The sequence below is a fragment of the Pholis gunnellus genome (assembly GCF_910591455.1).
Source record: "Pholis gunnellus genome assembly, chromosome: 13".
Classification (NCBI taxonomy): Eukaryota; Metazoa; Chordata; class Actinopteri; order Perciformes; family Pholidae; genus Pholis; species Pholis gunnellus.
Window position 1 is genome coordinate 18,287,256 of NC_136540.1, and position 18,353 is coordinate 18,305,608.

The following is an 18,353-nucleotide window of genomic DNA, read 5'->3' on the forward strand; positions in this document are numbered from 1 at the left end:
AAGACGCTCCGTGCATTCTACAGTAGCTTGAATTGTTTTGTGTTGAGGTTAGTTTGCCAGAGAACTCTTGTTTGTCCCTATGCAACCCTTCATTTAGCCCTTTATAGCTGTGGATGTTGACGCTCTTGTTTGTAACAGGATTAGCCTTCACCCTCTTCAGCATGAGGATCTTAGGGAAATACTAATACGGTCAGAAGCACATTTCTCTTTCCCACTCTCTTCCACACACACATTCAGGGGAAAGAACTCAGTGTAATCTGAGAAGAAAGAGTTGTAATCTGTCCTCAAGAGGCGAGGTCTGGCCTGCATACAGCTGGAGTGGCACGTCCTTCACTGCAGAGGAGGCTTTAATTGAGGAGATAAGAGGAGATGGACTGATTGGAGCAGGAATGAGCACTGATTTGGCCTTAAGTCAGCTTGATAAATAGAAGCACTCCTATTTCTGACAGAATGTGAGGCTGCTCAGTGTGCTGTCAGCAGGTTACAGATATTTTGCGTAATATTTTTAACTCTGTGCTTTTGCCTCTTGCAAACACACAGATGGCTCCCAGCCTCCACACTCCACAGTATTTGCCAGACTTTCTTCTCTCAGTTTCTTCTCAAGCTTCACCTTCCAAATGGCTCAGGGGGAGAGAAAAACTTCAGCACTGGCACAGCAATGTTTTCTGTCTGAGAGGTATACTATATATTAGCTGCATACATACGCTGTGAAGGAAGGTATCGGCCAAGCATCTTCTTCCTCTGGCGCTCTCTCTTTAGTTCAAGAACGTCCAGGAAACAGACCGCATACTTGACAAGCATCACAGTCTAACTCACTGGCTCCAAGGAATGCTAGCGTTTCTGTAAATGGGTCATCTGGGCCACGTCTGAGGTAAAGCAAATATATGGCCTTTTGACATGAATGTCAGGCCATTCTCCACTCTTCTCAGTGTCTTGCAGAGGTGATAAGACAGATGATTTGATATATTATTGACTTATCTCATCCAGGTAAACCGGTTACGCAAGTTTACAAGTGTGACGTTCACACATGCGTGGGGAGTGTCGATGTCTTTCAAATGTTTGCTTAGCTGAAATAGTTCTGACCCATTGTTGTCTCTTACACAGGTTACATTGAACACACCCACAATGCACATCAAATAGCTCTCATGCCACAAAGTCTGTGTACTGTTACAAACTCAAAAGACAGAGCAGGGATTGGTCCTTTTTAGGTTGTTCAGTAATTGTACTATGAGGTTCCATTGTGGAAAACCACTGAGCTCTGTTCAGCGGTTGTCTTTTTATTCCCTGGCGGCTCTCATGGATGCTATGCTAGTGTTTCTATGGAACCCGCCCACTCGCTGTACATGTAGCCAGCCAGGCAGACAGGAAAGCAGCTGACGTCTGTGCAGCGTGGCTCTGACTGACTGTTTATCAGACGAGAACTTTGACACTATCGGAGCAGGAAGTTTGGCCCTCGAGGGAGCCCGGCTCTGAGAAAGATAGAACAGAAGACGAAGTAGATTAAATATGCAAGATGACTGTATCTATATCAACTCCTACTGCTTTATCTGGTTTGTCTGGTGAAACCACGCTGAGCCTGTAGTAGTTACAAATATTTGCTAATAGGCTTAATTATTATGCCCGCGAGTCATTTCTTATTATGAAATAGAAAATTATATTATGTCATGTTTTCGAAAGCAGTATGTGTATAGAAGCTGGTATTGAGGGCATTTTAAAAGTTCAATTTGAGCACAAGATGTGAAGAAAATTGCGTAGCTTTACTGATGCAGATTCAAAATGTGAATATTTTATCAAATGGAGAAATGAGCTTCCCAGTATCTCATGGTAAGAACCCCTGCTGTATAGGCAGCCAAACAACCTATTGATTTATACCCCGATCAAAGGAAATCATCAACTCAGCACTTTCCTCACCAGCTCTGCCTTCATCTCATCTCTTCTTGAACTAAATGATGCTGATTTAAGCAGCAGCTCTCCTCTTTAGGCTATTTCAAATTCAAATGGCGAGGAGTAGTTTTTCTGTGTCTTGGTAGAGACATTATAGGATGATACTAGAAGGCTGGATGGGGTTCTTGTTTGACTCTTTCCAGCAATTATTCACATCAAAGTCTCCACACAAAAGGCAGTTGGCACAGTAATCAGTAGCCTCAAACACAGTACATTCAAGCAGACATACCACTTGTGAACCACTGCTTCCTAGCTGTAGATTCAGGGCTCCATTCCCAGGAGTGCAATTTGAACCATTTAAAGTCTGTTATATTTGTACAGCTGTGGGCATTCTACTGTGTTTTGCTCACATTCAACTCTCACCAACTGCAGAATATGTCACACATTAGCTGCAATAGTGCGAATCTAGGCTTCCACTTCCCATATGCTGCGTTTGGGAAAGAGGTTTTGCGTTGGTTTCAGATCCCTCCAGACTAAAGGGGAAACCCAGAGGGAGAGCAGAGACCATCTCACAGCATGGGGTACAGACTAATCCCACACTCACTTCCTGTTTCACTTTAGCTGAGCTAATGACTTTGCACACACCGCTTCCTTCAACCCAGGTGCTGTACAGATGCTTCAGAGCTGCCGACGTGGTCAGGCACAATTAATACATGAAGGCATGTGTGTAAGCACACAAAGTGAAAGATTGTACAGCACACTCTATATTTGTAGAGCAAGTTATCTGTTCTGCTTCACGAGCTCTTGTGCTGATGTTAGATGTGCAGCTGCTGTGGTGGTTGCCACTGATGGCAATCAAAGGCCAATATTTGGTTGCCAATTTCTCAAAAAGGTTGCCAATGTTAACCAGGCCACTGTTACAAGCCCCGATGAACCACAGTTAGTGTTACATGATCTATTATTTTCTTCGCAAAGTTGTAGCTTGGCATGAAGCTTGCATGACTTTGGAGTCTTTACAATTGAAACAGTTGTTTTGTACAGTTTCTGGTTGTATAATGAAAGTAGGCTCTACCTTCAATGATCATGGAAAAAGCACACACTCACCATCATTATACATTTGTTTTCACATCCTTTGCGACAGTGTGTGTAGAGTGTGACTCAGTGCTTTTTCCTGTAGACACAGGGAGGAAAAAAGGAAGAGAATGAGAAGCAGGCGGCTCTTAGGAGCTTCAACATGTCTGCTGCCACCTCACCTAGTGAGCATCCAGCCACATCGCTCTATGTTCCATCATTATTTATGAATGTCTGGCCAGTTTCATACTCCGGGGGTTTGCTATTTCCTCTTTCCTTTCTGTAAGTGTTCGGTTTTAATTTATACAAAGGATCCTGGCAGTATGGAAGAGGATGTCAGTTGGCTGTTTTTATGGCAAACAATTGGTCCAGTTACTGGAAATTACAAGTCTCGAGTGGTAAGCTTTTCCTCCAAGTCCATGTCCTATATTGGGACACCTCGGACAGTGTTATTGTTCTTACACTATGGCCACTTACCAATGGGAAAGGGATGTACTGTTGGCTGCACTGGAGACTCCTACAAGTTGGTCGGGATCCCCTGCACCAACCTCATGGTGGTGGAAAAGTCATGTAGCATGCCTTTTGAGTGAAATGTCTCAACAGCTATTGCATGGCTTGCTGAAAGTTTCCCATCTTCAGCAGGCTCTCCAGACCTGATAATACAAATATGCTCTCAGGCATGTTTGTTCAATCTGCAGCCACCCATAAAGGGTACACTGGAATAGAAAACAAAGACAATTTCTCTCCTATATCTCTATGGATGACTTTCCTAAAAAACAAACAAATTAAACAGTAGTTAGACTGTTTATTAGAACTATGTTTCAAGTGTCATGATACGTCATTTTAACAGAGACCGTCTAAACATTAGAAACAAGTGTTTTCGGTGGTCACTGAACAATCACAGGAACAGTACAATGTTTTGACAGCATTTGTTAGTGTCCGCCAGTCGCAACATTGCAGAATCAGTGTAGTCGAAAGCATGCAGCATGCGTCAAATCACACTCGACATCTACATCTGCAGTGGCGGGGTGTGAAACAGCCTGCAGTGAAAAACATTCTGAACTGTTTCTCAACCCTTTTGCAGCATCCTTTTTTTGAAAAGCAGTTTTTATGGTGGTGTAGGGGTGTGGTCAGACCAAGTTCCTCAATTTACCACTTGCCACAAACTGAAGGCTGTTTCATCCCGGACCAGAGTTCAGTACACTCTCTACCCACATGCTTTACGGCCTTGGCATGCCGTACGTTGTGGGATCCAAATTAGACCAGTGTGGTGGAGCAGGAAATGCAGACCCCTCCACAAATGATCCGCCCTCACATTAAGAAGCGCTTCTCACACAAAGATTGGCTTTGTCAGTGTTGGTAGCTGTTGTTTGTGCCCAAACAGCCCACAGTCCACGTAGGAAAGAAAGAGCTCATAACAATGTCCTGAAGCAATCTTTATTTTTCAGACATGTTGGACATAGTTCACAACAAGTACTTGCTTTGCGTGGTGTTTTTTTAATTCAAGAACACAAACCACAAACGCACACGGTCCCACGTTAAATCCAATTACAAGCCACTGCCCTGAGAACAAAGTGCAGACACCTGCATTTCTAACAGCGGTTTGGGCTGCGTGATCCCAATAGAAGGTTGTTACCCTTATTCACACCGTGCGTGGCCCGGTATGTTTGAGATCTGTTCCTTCCTCCTCGTCCATTCTCCCTTTCTTGCCGTGTGTTCTTCTCAAGTAAGAAAAAAGTCTGGAAAAAAACCTGTGAGAGGAGAAAAACATGCCCAATGGCTGAGACTCTGTGTGAGAGTGAAAGAGTTAGCAGCACATACAGCCCAGCGGTTGGCCGCCTGCAGTACTTCCTCATCCTGACTGCCGCGTTGAGGCAGACGGCCGTTGCTCCTGACCTTTTTTGAATTGGCCCTCAGAGTCTCTTCGAAGAGCTCGGCAGAGGACGGATATTTTGGTCTGTTTTGCTTCAGGGCTCCCTGAGCAGAGGGCAGGCTCTAGGACAGCGTTGAGTACCGAACACGTGAGTGAACTGCACCGCTGTTTTGTTTTGTTAAGCGTTTTCTCTGACACCAATCTGTCACCACCCTCTTTCTCATTACACACTTTTTTGAGCTCTTGGATATTATTTGGATATGTTGTTTTATCTTCCCGTCATTGTTTTACAGCTTTAAAAGGGACAATGCAGTTTGTTCGGGCTGGAACATGTGATTGGTCATTCTAATAGAAACGTTTTGAATAGGGAAAAGTCATTGTGTATGATAAGTTAGGAGGAAAGTGAAGTGAGAACATCTGCTGCAGATATTTCTTCTGCCAGGTTTCTCACATTTCTGTCAGCCACCGAAAGTAGAATGTTGGAAAGGAAATGTGGCCTGTGAAGTACTCTATGCAGGAGTAGTATTTATTCACGTTTTTACAACCGCAGCTAACCAGAGATTTTTTTTAGGCTTATGTTATGCTTCGTATGTCATATTTAGGTTTATGTTAGCCTTTGCTAACCATTGGGTCAGAAAAAACACATGAGAGGATGTGATGACACGTTCAACCTAGCATCTTATATCCTTTTATGTTTCCAAATGCGGTCAGGAGCATATAAGATGCATATTAGTTGAATCACTCACGTTGCTGCTTTTGGTGGTGTAGGTCAGCATGAATATGTGATAAAACAGACATTTTAATGCCCATGTTATTATAAAGAAATACCTCAATTCAACCTTGTTCAGTTATGCTTTGTTGTGTGTTACAACGCTTGAATCTTTTCAAAGTTATTCTCTATAGATATAATAGAATAAATTATATTAATTTGAAAGCAGAACAGTCGCACCTGAATGCACTTTGCCTAATTAAGGGCCGCCACAGGAAGGCGGCAGGCTTTGCAGCCACTTCTCTGCAGGCCTGCAGTTTGTTTCCTCCCATGATAACTATTTATGCAGACGTTTAACAAACTCATTGACAGGAAGTTGGTACTTACACACCGTTCCTAGTGACGGGAGGAAGCGTTTCACTCTCTTCTGCTCCGTTCTCTACAAATACACAACGACTGAATAATTGAAGTGTGGCTCACATGGCCTGTCCTGTAGCAAGGCAGCCTGCATTTAAAGTCAGAGAACGGTCAGGACCGGTTGGCTCGGATTTCCCTCGTCAGCCAAGTTACACGTTCGTGCAAGAAGGTATTTCCTCTGTAGCTGTTGCATAGTATTGGGTTTTTGCAGTGCAGAGTAATTATTGGTTTTGTCTCAACAGCAGTTCACTGTATGAGTGTGGATCTTGTTTGTGTGATTAAAAAGCACGCTGTCTACTCCCTCAGGTGTGACTCAGATCAGATGATGTGTGAGAGATGGTTTAAACCAAACTGATAACAGTTGGTGCTTTCTCCTTATTTTCCTTCAGCAGTACAACAGCAACTGTCAGAAATAACTTGAGAGGCTCCTACACCACTCCGTCCCATATTTAAGCCTTTACATTCATCTTCCTGTTTTTGGAAGCAATATAATTAAGGCAGATGACAACCCATTACTTATGACTGTGTGGTGACTACAAGTTATACTTGTTTTTTGAGATTTGGTCTTTTTCTTTTCAAGCAAAGTCCATTTATAGCTTTTTACCAGCCTTGTATAAGCCACGAGGTCGTCATCCTACATGTTTGTTCTGTCAGACCGTGCACGCTGTAGTCATCTTTGTTAGCGGAGTTGCTTTTACAGGAAGATGCCCAACTCTTAACTCTTGGCTAGTTCATGTTTAAAATACAACCCTGCTGTCTGTCTCTCAAAGACATTTGGGTTCCTTTTCCTAACTAGGCCGTTGTAAAGTAAGTGGGACACAGTTCTGGCTCCTGAGGATCTGATCTCTGCAGATGAATATGGTGCGGTCATATTTACAGAAATGAGTCCCACAGTGGTCCAAAGAAGGTAAAAACAAAGTATATTCAACTTAAACTGGACAGGATTTTGGGCATATGTTTTCAAACATTACATTACTGTTTCACAAATTGCCTGATTTATTTGTTTGGTTGTTGCTTAGTTCCCTCCCATTTATCAAAATAAACTAGTATAACCTCAAGTGGAACATCCTCAATTTGCCTCACTTCCTCATTAGTCCTCCACAGGCATCGTAGCGATGAGTGGAGCCCTCGCCTTGTAAACTGATCTGAAATCAGGTGAGCCATCCAGCTGAGATGTTAGACTACCAGGCCAGGCAGGAGTTAGTCACAGGATCTTGCCTCGAGAGGTCTTAGTATCATATGATGGGCCTGCATCCTCTTTAGATAAGCACCCAGAAACATCCCTTGGATGTCCTGTTAACATGTTGCTGATGTGGTGATGTGACTGTCTCTCGTGGTGCCTACACTGCTCCTATCACACATCATAACATTATTTATAGGCTGTTTATTTTATTGCAGCATCGCTTTTCCCTGCTCTGAACTGTGACCTGTTGTGCTACACATGCAACATTTCAGTCACTGCAGTAAATGAAATATGTATAGCAGTTTAGAGCGGGGACTGTACTTGCAGAGACTAGAGGATATCCCCATTAAAGAGGCAGAAGATCGGGTTACCTCAACCCGGATCAATGACTCAGCCAGTCATCAGGGAGCACCAGAGGTCTTTACCAGTACACACTCTCCTTGGTTAAGTGCACTCCTACCTCCTTCCATTTCCTACTTCTAGTCTGAATGAGCACATTTCCTTCTGGACGTCAAATGCACACCTTTAACAGTCTGTGTGACCACATCCTGTTGGAGCTGGAAAAAATGAAGCCATTATTGTATTACTTTATGAACATATTCCTGACAGAGGCATGACTGTTGTGGAATGTAATTTTGACTCGCATCTATAACTAGTGCATTGCTAAAACAGTTTTATTTGTTTATTGCTTGATATTTTATATATTGATATATTTGTTTATATATATATATATATATATATATATATATATATATATATATATATATATATATATATGTATATATGTATGCGTGTTCTTCTGCAGTAGTGGTAATTTCCTTAGTAGATTTATTTACTGACAGATAAAGGAAAGAGGCAGAAAAATCAACTTTAGTCAAAATTATTAATTTGCAATTCCAATATTGATATGTACTTTTAATCAATGGATAGATTGTAGTCAAAATATTATATGTAGGTGAGGCTAAAAGTCTAGTTATTCGTAACTAATTGTATTTATAAAGTTTTAGTTTTATTTTTTAAATATTGGTCGAAAACAGCAATTTTACAAGTCAAAGGCCAGTTTCGCACAGTGTCACTCGTTGTTTTCAGAGACTTGTTTGTTCAGAGCTTTTTTAGTGAATGGAAGATCATGTGTTGATATTTGTGCTGTTGCCTTCGGCATAGTGGTTAAAGAGAGAGACCTTCAATGAGACAATCAGCCTACTGAGCATCTGTTCTGGAAGAATCTGCCCACCAGCTCTAGGAGGGCTGAATACACAGACATATGAATGTGTGAGGATAACCATACAGAAGTTTGTTGTTGAACAATGTCCTCTCTTCTCTGGACCTTTCTCTCAGGTGTAGTTAGCTGACGCACAGCCATGATGAAATCGGGCGCCACGAAGGTGGGGCTGCCCAAGCCGGGACTCCAGGAGCGGAGCAAGCAAGCCTCCTCGACCCCATCTTCCTCCACCACCACCACCTCCACAGCCATGAAGACCTCCAGATCTTCTAACACGCTGGCCTCAGACCAGCGCCTCAGCAGGGTGGGTCCACGAGTACACTACAATCTAACACAAACTACCATGATGATACCTTTACACAAAGGACAAAACTGATTAAATCACCTCAGAACATTATTAGACCATATGTTGTTGATACTGACAGCAGATGTGTTTCTAGCTGAAAAGAGCCAGCAGTGACGATGCCTTGACAAAGCCTGTTCTGGGAGCCGCTGGCTCCCGGATGAAGAAGACTGTGACCACCGGAGCCATCTCAGATCTCCCGGAGGCCCGCCCTCGCAGCCTGTCTGGTAGGAAACTACCACTCTCATCAGATATCTTCAAATAACTCGTTTCAGAGACTTGGTTTAATGTAAAAAAAAAAAGCAATATGATGATGAAAAGTGGGGGAAACAGCTGTTATCTTCACAATTTATAGATGTGATCTGTATTTAGTCTCAGAGTTCAGAGATCATACTTCAGCAGGAAAGTAGTGCAACTAACCACATGCGCCCACTAGAGGGCCACAGTACACCACTGAAGCTGCCTGTATCAAGCTACTGGTTTAACTAGAGGCTTGAGAGATGCTGTTCTATCCCCTCTACTCTTTCTTCTTGTTTGGTTGGCATTGATGAGATGCAGGTGGCTGAAGAGGAAGGTTCTCAGGATTTTGGTCCAAAACTGAGAGACTGGACGCATTCATAGTCTGCTCCTCACACAACATCTGCTCAGCCGTGTGAACAGCAGGCTGTGTTTTAGATGACAAATTAGGAAAAATGAAGGACAAGAGAGAGAGAAAATGATGTTGGTGGGGTTTTTGGCTGGTCTTTTGCTATGGGGTCACATCAGTCTCAATATTAATGAATGCAGGCTTCACAAACGAGGATTCACAAATGTATTTTGTGCTATATACATACACATATATATATATATATATATATATGTATGTGTATGTATAATGATTCTCTTAACAAAAATGTCTCTGATGCACACACAAGTGCTTCTTGTTTTAAATAAATGTACCAGAAATCCATAAATACATGTATTTAAAAGTATTGGCAATTTTCACTCTATTCACAAAACAGGGATTTGTCTGTAGCCCATCAAATGTCTCCTTCCTTTTCAACCAATCACAAGCGCACGCCCGTACGAGGGTATGCTCTTAAGAACAGCGTGGAAAGGAATCTCCAGGAAACAAATCAGACAGCTAGCTTTAGCGAACATTTGACTTGTGCTCCTCAGCAGAGTCTGTCAAGATCTCAAAAGAGTTTAAACAAAGGGAAACGGCAACTGGTGAAACTGGCTCACTCACTCTCCCGCCGAACGTCATGAAGTTGGGAGTGCTCTGGTTTGCATGAAGCTGTTGACGTACGACGCTGCCCCCTTGGAGCTTTCATGGTGACGGATGGTGTCATGATCTTGAGACAGTGTGTGGAGTGCTGTTCTAGCAGTTTCTGTACAATTTCTGCATTCCCTACAGTTTTGTCGCTATAGGCTACTGACACTTTTTCCACATATGACGTCTCTTAAAACACGAAGAGCCTCACCCAGTTTGTGCATCAGCTCAATGGCCATTGCAGCAGTATACTCTGAAAAAGGGGCAAAGTTGATCTCCATCTCCTCCCCCAGGCAGCAGTAGTCCCACTGAGAAGACCGTAGATTATGCCCCTGCTGTACCCACCAAACACAACTTAAATTGGACAGCCATTGTATTTTCTGACTAGCTATTAGCTTTAGCACAGCTCTCAAACAGGTCTAGACAATCTTTCCAACCCGTGGTGCCATCATACTGACCAGGATGTAAAGCGGTCTTCTTCTTCTTCTTCACTCTCAGATGACGGCTAGTTAGCACAGGGTGGCTAGTGACTTGGGCCACTCACATTTGGGGGAGGAGCCCTTTAACTGCACAGTCTGACTATCTTTGTTCTTGTGAATGTCCAATTGTCTTTTATTGGGTTTACAGTCCTGGGCATGTGGGGTGTGGGGGATAACAGGGGTGTTCAGGATGAAAGTGTTGGCGTTGGGTGTTGCAATAGCAGCAGCAGCTGGTGGCATAACTGTGTTTTGGTTGATGAGTTTGGTGGTTATGCTCATGGCTGCCTTGGTCTCTGCTCTATGTGCCGAGCACACCGTCTTGGAAACAATAGCGTTCCATCTCAGCATCAACAATTGGGTTTGTCCTTAAAAACCTCGGCCAGGTGGCCTCACATACCTCTTGAATGACTCCCTGCTTCATGTTAACCGGCTCCTCTTCACAAAGGAAGGAATTTCAATGTCTTTTAAATTGCTCTCTCTCTCTCTCTTTTGCTTCATCACTCACTTCCCAAGGACACACAAACACTCTGCACGGGCTCTACTATTCTCTAAATGACCTACGCTTGTCTTACAACACCACACAGCTAACGTTAGTGTCTGCCAGCTAGCATTAGCCAACGTTAGCTGTCAATAGCAACATGCTGGGTGGAAGTGGTCTGGATGTAACCTTCCATCCAGTTTCTGTATCCCTTTTTGTTTGGATTATTTGGGGGGTCCTTACAGACTTTTCTGTCCAGGTTTGATTGTTTTCAACTCAAGTTAAATGTTTGCACTACTTCGCCAAATCTAGCTGTCTGACTAGTTTTTGAGAGATTCCTTTCCACAGCGCTCACCCTGTGCATGACGTAAATCACACCCTCGTTGGGGCACGCTCATGTGATTGATAATTCCCTGTAGGAAAATAAAGCCTTAGTGAATTAAATGACGTCGGGGGATTCTCAATAATCCACACATAAATGCAGTGAAGTGTCACATATGACAAGCAATTTGTAAATGCAGGTTCACAGTAAACGTGTAAATGAATTCAGCAAACATCCCAAGTAACATTATGCATGCACGCAGATCTGCAACTCGGGTGTTGCTTGAGAACGCTGCCATGTCACGATAAAAAAAATGTTATCCATTAAATTGTGTGTTGGTATTGTACTTTGGGGCGTGCCACTGGATAAGCACAGCAACAACAAATAAACCTGTTAGCAAAACATGTATTACACATAGGAGGAATATGGCAGTAGATCATGACAGGGATTTGTTTGCAGTAATTAATGTTTTTTCCAGCAATTGTTGGAAAATCCTCTGTGAGAGGAGATAACTGTTTGTTTTGGTGGCCCGTCTACACACTGTGTGGATGCTGTGCTCTAGTGAAATCCTCCTTTTAAAAGGGTTGTGCTGAAGCAAAGATAATTGAATTCTACTTGACAAAAGACTCCAGAGGAGCTGAGAGACCAAGGCCAAGTGAGGCTCTCGATTCTTCAAACACAATTAGGCCATGATTTCTCTCAGCTTTCATTGGACTGGGCTCTAAGTGTTTTCACACACAAGGACAAAAAAACATCTATCTATCTATCTATCTATATTATAATATATAACATTCTTGGTCTTAAAAGTAGGTTCAGAGTTTTGATGCTGTTATGTAGCTGACATTTGCATCGGGGAGAGTGGCATCCTTTATCCTTTTATGTAAAATAAACTCTGGTGTTTGCCATCACTGATCAAAATCAATCCAATTAGCTTCAAAAGAAACCAACTTTACTTTCTTTTATTTGCTCGAGTAAAGATAAAGCGGTGGTTTGATGTCATCAAGCCTGGTTAATCGAAATAATGTTCTCATGAGGCAAGCTGTATTGTTCTGCATCTGGGTTGGGACTCTACACATCAGTGCATGTCAAGACATATAACGACAGACACGTCAAACAGGTCTCAAAAATCAAGCTCATCAGCAAGTGGAAAATCAAATGTGACACCTGAAAGAGCAGCAATGCATGCAAGCTGTGACGATTGTCATTTAGCCTCCTGCTCTCAATCCCAAGTCGCTGAGCCTGACCTGAGAGTTGTGCTGAAATATCCACATGGGGGGAAATGCCATGATTTGAATATAGATTGGGGTGGTGATCTGTGGTATTTTGAACTCTTGATGTTGAGATGTAATGCTCTGAAATGTCTCGAGTGTTTGCATTTATTGATGTGGACGGGAAGTCTCTGAAGTGAAACCAGTTTTTTTGGGGCGAAGAGAAGATTAAAAAAGTGCAGCGTTTGCTTTCTGACATTTTGGGATAAACACATTCACTCGAATACTGAGATATGTCTTCAGGCTTTTCTTGGTGATATTGTCACCCGTCAGTGTCGTCAGGTTGGTCATAAACCGATCGGGCTCCTCCCTAGTCGATATGTGACATTACACACTGACAAGATTCTCTAAGGCACACTGCATCAGAACTGTCATCATACCCGTCAGGCGGTAATTGAGTCTTTTCTCAGAGGCCATCCAAGTACATTTTGTGACTAGGCGGTGTACGCACGACAGAATCCTCACCGAGTGGCCACAACATCCTTTTGCTTCAGTTGCATGGACTCGTAAAGGTTATTAAGCAATGCACCATCATTTGTACCTAATTTCTGTATCTTGTTTCGCGCTGTAATTGTACATTCCAGTCAGCAAATCATTGCTGATTAATTGTAGCAATGAGGGCCGCAGTGGCTAGATGCATCATCTATTATTTCAGGTTTTATGAAAACTGGGTCACATGTGCCTGAGAATCTGTGCATACAGGGGAAAACAAGACACAAGCAATATAGCAGCCTTGTGTAATTTGTGTAACATTGGTTCAGTGGTTAGCACTGCCACCTCACAACAAGAAGGTTTTGGGTTCCCCCGTAGGCCCTTTTCTGTGGGCCTGTGTTCGTGTGGGTCCCCTCCAGGTGTATCCCCCCCCCCCCCCCCGTCTCATTATCTGGTGTAAAAGCAAATCAAGATACGCCGATCATAAAATCAGATTGCCATTTCGGATTGTCGAGCCCTAGGGTACCAACTATGGAAATAGATGATCCGCTGTGGTGACCCCGAACGGGAAGAGCCATAAGAAGAAGAAGCAACAGTCGGTCTTCAGTCATGAAATTGGATTTCCCTGGATGCAATCAACCAAGACGGCTACAATCACTATTATGATCTTCAATATCATTTTTACGGTACTTTCTTTTCTCCAGTTCCAATTAGACATCAGCTATGCCGCTATGTGAATGATGGATCTATCGTCCTTATCTTCTGAAAGGTTAAGTCTGAGCACAAAAAACAAGATTCAAGCCCAGTAGCTATACATTTATTTAGACACACACACACACACACACACAGTATTGGCTAAAAGGGTCAGATGACTGACAGTTTGACCCCACCCATGTCTGCCCTCACAGCATGCTGTGCTAATGAGTCAAAACTGTTATTCTTGCTAATGGAGTCTTTCCCCCGATCCCACTTGGCACTTAACCAACTCCACCGTGCTGTCAGACAACGGGTTAAAACCCAGCCTCCTCCTGATGACTTATTTAAAACACCTCATCAATAATTCAGTAAGGCTTTCACTTGGAGAGGAGTCCCTGTGGAGTGTGCAAGGAGAAGAGACAGAAGGAGATAACACTGTCCTGCTCTATAAATAACAGGCCTGGTGGCGGGTGGGGGGTGACTGCAGGGCATAACTTTACAAATGGGCACTTCGATGCGCTCGCATTGACCGTTAACGTTTCGGTGATTTGAGCTGAGCTTCACATAAGTGTCTTCAGTGAGTCTTCTCCTTGTTTGATTCACTCAAGTTCTCTCTCTCTCTCTCTCTCACTCTCTCACTCTCTCTCTCACTCTCTTCACTCTGTGGGACTTGCAAAGCTGGTTGAACATTGCGACAGAGGGCGAAGTATCAGCAGAGCCGGATTCATGCTGTGGAAGAACATTTGGCACAATGGAGTTCTAAAGGAGGGGTGTGCATTTATTTTGTGTTTTGTGTCTCAATCTCTCGATGGATAGATTGGGGGGTGTGGTATGCTAGTAGCAGCTAATGTAGCCTTGAGCCACTAGCCTCAAGCAGAGAGGAGCAGCAGGCTCCAGATGTCTGGTAACATTCACTTCTTTCTGTCTCCACACATCCAGATTTATTTTATTTTCAAGTTTTAGTCTTCAGCTCCAATCGCTGACTCAAGTGACATCACTTTTTCACATATGTGATTGTACCCTCCAAGATCTACAAACCGACTTTAGTGTTTAAATTCCCCCTTTAAGGCCCAAACTTGTGTGACTTTTATAGCTACTTTGTTTTTCAGCAGTTGTACCTCACATGACAGATTTGAATGACTATCATGTGAGATAACAAAAAAATGCTTTACAAAATACTCTATGTGATCCATTTGGACCACATTATTGGAAATAGAATACAAAATGAGATTAAAGGACAAAAATGTATCCTACTAAATTCAATTGGGACCTAAAAGGACCATTTGAAGCTTTGTAACTCGACTTTCTGTATTTTCTGGTTGAGCCAGAAAGAACTCTGCTCTGCTCTAATCATATTTTCTTTTGCCTTATTTCATGATTTGTTCCTTGTTCCACTCGTGTATGTTTGTAGTGTCACTTTCTTCCTTCCAGTTGAGAACAAACACGTTCAGTCTTTTGCAAGAGTTCGCAGATTTGAAAACACGTGCATCTGCCAGTTTTACAGCGTTTCGGCTGCATGTGGTTTTTGAGCGATAACGTGTCGGCGCAGTACTGTCACCTCATAAATCTCCCTTTTAGCATGACAATTAAAGTGAATGAACAGGAATAGCTTAGCTTTACCAAGAAGCATCACGCTCTCTCATGACAAAGTCTTCACTTTTCTGTCCTCACCTGTGAGGGACATTCTAGTTGATAGTGCTCTCTACTAACAGTATTGCTGTCATGATAACTAGTCAAGGAGAGTTGTTGCATGCTGTTTAATATCTCGTGCTTTTTTGTGCTGTGGTTGAATGCAAAGTACTGCACACTGAAGATTTATAGAAAACCATGCGTCATTCCCCAAAAAGCCATCAGTTAGACACGGGACGTTCCTTTTGTTAACCAGCAGCCTCAGCTCTATGCTGTCAGTGAGCGATGGACATGAAGTTTCTCTCGGGTTGCTTGCCATATGTGAGGTTGGCCAGCCGCACCAGACGGACTACGACTTTCTATCCTCCTATCAATCAGCTCAGAGCTCATATCATTTCCTCACAGCACCAGTTCACAGGGAAGATGGATCCAAGTGTCCAAGCAGACCTCAGTTAATAGTCACCGTTAAGGATAAGCAGAGCAGACAGGTGCGCTCAAACTATTACGGACCGTGTGTGTGTGTGTGTGTGTGTGTGTGTGTGTGTGTGTGTGTGTGTGTGTGTGTGTGTGTGTGTGTGTGTGTGTGTGTGTGTGTGTGTGTGTGTGTGTGTGTGTGTGTGTGTGTGTGTGTGTGTGTGCTTTACTATGCACAACTCAGACAGCAGACTCAGCCGTAACATTTGGCCCCAGCAGGGGCCTCTTCTGTCTGTGTGTGAGAGAGAGAGAGAGAGAGAGAGAGAGAGAGAGAGAGAGAGAGAGAGAGAGAGAGAGAGAGAGAGAGAGAGAGAGAGAGAGAGAGAGAGAGAGAGAGAGAGAGAGAGAGAGAGAGAGAGAGAGAGAGAGAGAGAGAGAGAGAGAGAGAGAGAGAGAGAGAGAGAGGTCCTTGAGCTCCTCATATCTGTCAGATGAATTAATCAAACACGCCTCAGTCCACAGGGACACCTCAGCCTGTATAAGCACTCAGCCATGACAGACACAAACTGACACAAGCCGTAGAAAGACATGCACGCATGTACATGAAGTTGAACACAACACAAATAAGCATGCAAAGGTATTCACACCTTTACCTTGTATGTCCCCCACACTGCCCTGTCCAAGTCTAAGTGTACACTACAATACAGGATGATAGTGCAGCCTCCGTTTATTATACAGTGTAAAAAGGATTGTGGCTGAAGGGCATAGCTTTACTCCACTGTATCTACGCATCTGGCATCAACCTTGGCATAAACACACCTGGCCCCTTTTAGGTTTGTTGATCAGAGTTTTGGCATCGAGTTTGACATTCCTCTTATGAGAAGCTCGTGACCTCAGCAAGTCCCCTAAAGATGCACCACAGAGAGAAATGGTCTTTGCCAGATCCTGAAAGAGGCCTGGTTGGGCTCCCAGAGATGGACGTCCTGTGGTGAGGAGAACATTCTTAGCTGGATTAGGAGGCATGTTTGTTTACCAAGGTAGATGTGCTGCTCCGAGGCAAGGAGAGAGGAGAATATTAAGAAAGGAACAGGAAAATGTTCCAACAGGTTATGCAACATTCATAAGATATAAAAAGGATCGGAAGCGGCCGTGTACAGTATTGTAACAAAGGGTTGAATATTCAACCTGACATGGACAGAATCCTGCAGCAGACATGCCTTTCCTAACAGCTATGGGGGATTTTGTATTATTATTTGCAGCTACCACTTTAAATGTCTATTGCTTTGGTATTCTGCCTATTTAGTTTAATTTCCACGGTTCTTTTCAGCCGTGGAAAAGAAGGAAATGTTATGGTAGCTCTGTAGCTTATGCAACAGAGATGCTCATCCTACTAAAAATATCACTGCTTATCTGTGTCAAGTATGACGATGATGCAGTTGAGATGAATTTTGATTTCTGATAAATGGTACTTCATACAGAGTTGTGCTTGTGGCTGACAGAGTTCGGCTCATAACAGCGAGGCAGACACTCGGATAACGGATAACGGGACATAGTGTCGTCTCATTGTATCACTGTAATCATTGTTTACAGGTTTCTCCTCAGAAGGGTGTGAATAAAACATCTTTTGGTTGCTTTAGTTGCTGCTCTTTTGAACAATTTGTGCGGTTTTAATCCTTGTTTGTTACAAGAAGACAGTCCCTGGGCTGTCTTCTTGTAACTGGGTATAACTGTGATATAGATGTTTTTGGGCCATGGACAAATTATGATTATCTCTTTATTTATTTATTTATTTATTATTAATTAATGACGGCAATTTGCCTGTAGCGTAGAGTAGTAGTTCCGGACTTCCTTGTGTTTTGGCCAAACTCTCAAGAGGTGAATTCCTGATAGTTGCACATACGTGCTCACACAAAAACACAACAATGACGATTGGGGACCCAAAAAAAACCAACCAGAGCATTCTTCCTTCCAACTTGGTTTCTCCATGTAGCAGCTCGTGCCATCATAAATATTTAACACGTGCATACATTGTGAATGAGAAAGGACAGAAAAAAAACAAGCCTTACCCTCACTGGCTTCACCAAAACTAGCACACCACCCCCCATCTCCATACACATGTAGGCTCACTCTGATACACGCACATCCTATTGTTCCCTACTGGGCGAGCTGTAGAGAAAAATGGGGCTGCCAGCCTTGGGGGGGGGGCTCTTATCCCCTAGACCAGCATCTCCTTTCCCTGTTTATCAAGACTTTTGTGGAGAAATTGCAGTTGTGATCTTGTGAGGGGGAGCGGGCGCAGGAGTCTTTGTGTGAGGTCCCTGTCTGCAAGTTCCCTTAGCAAGAAAAGACAAGAGCTGCACTGTCACCCTCTGCCAAAAATACAAATAGTGCCTTTCCTTTCTTCCTGCTCCTCTTTCCTTCCTTCGTCCCTCTACCCTCTTTCTTTCTCTCTCTCTCTTATACTCACTTGTCTTTTCAGTACCAGAGGGTTGGTTCATCTCACCATTGTTCAACTGGTATTGGTGAGAGTAAACTGGCGGGTAGCAGTGGGAGGAGGTGTGTTAATGTGTGTGTGTGTGTGTGTGTGTGTGTGTGTGTGTGTGTGTGTGTGTGTGTGTGGCCTGGTAAGCCACTCCCCCTCTGAGCTGATTCCAGTCATCACAGCAATAATGAAGTGCACA

The 18,353-nt window shown here is 43.3% G+C and overlaps 1 protein-coding gene across 2 annotated transcripts in view; it reads left to right on the plus strand.

Annotated features, from left to right (window-relative positions):
* specc1 (sperm antigen with calponin homology and coiled-coil domains 1) overlaps positions 1-18,353 on the plus strand; it is a 63,148-nt gene that overhangs the window by 4,053 nt on the left and 40,742 nt on the right. For both annotated transcript variants that reach the window (XM_079171674.1, XM_079171675.1), the window contains exons 2-3: positions 8,476-8,663; positions 8,800-8,929. In XM_079171674.1, the coding sequence (XP_079027800.1) occupies positions 8,499-8,663; positions 8,800-8,929 (295 nt within the window). In that variant the 5' untranslated portion in view covers positions 8,476-8,498. The remainder of the gene's footprint in view (positions 1-8,475; positions 8,664-8,799; positions 8,930-18,353) is intronic.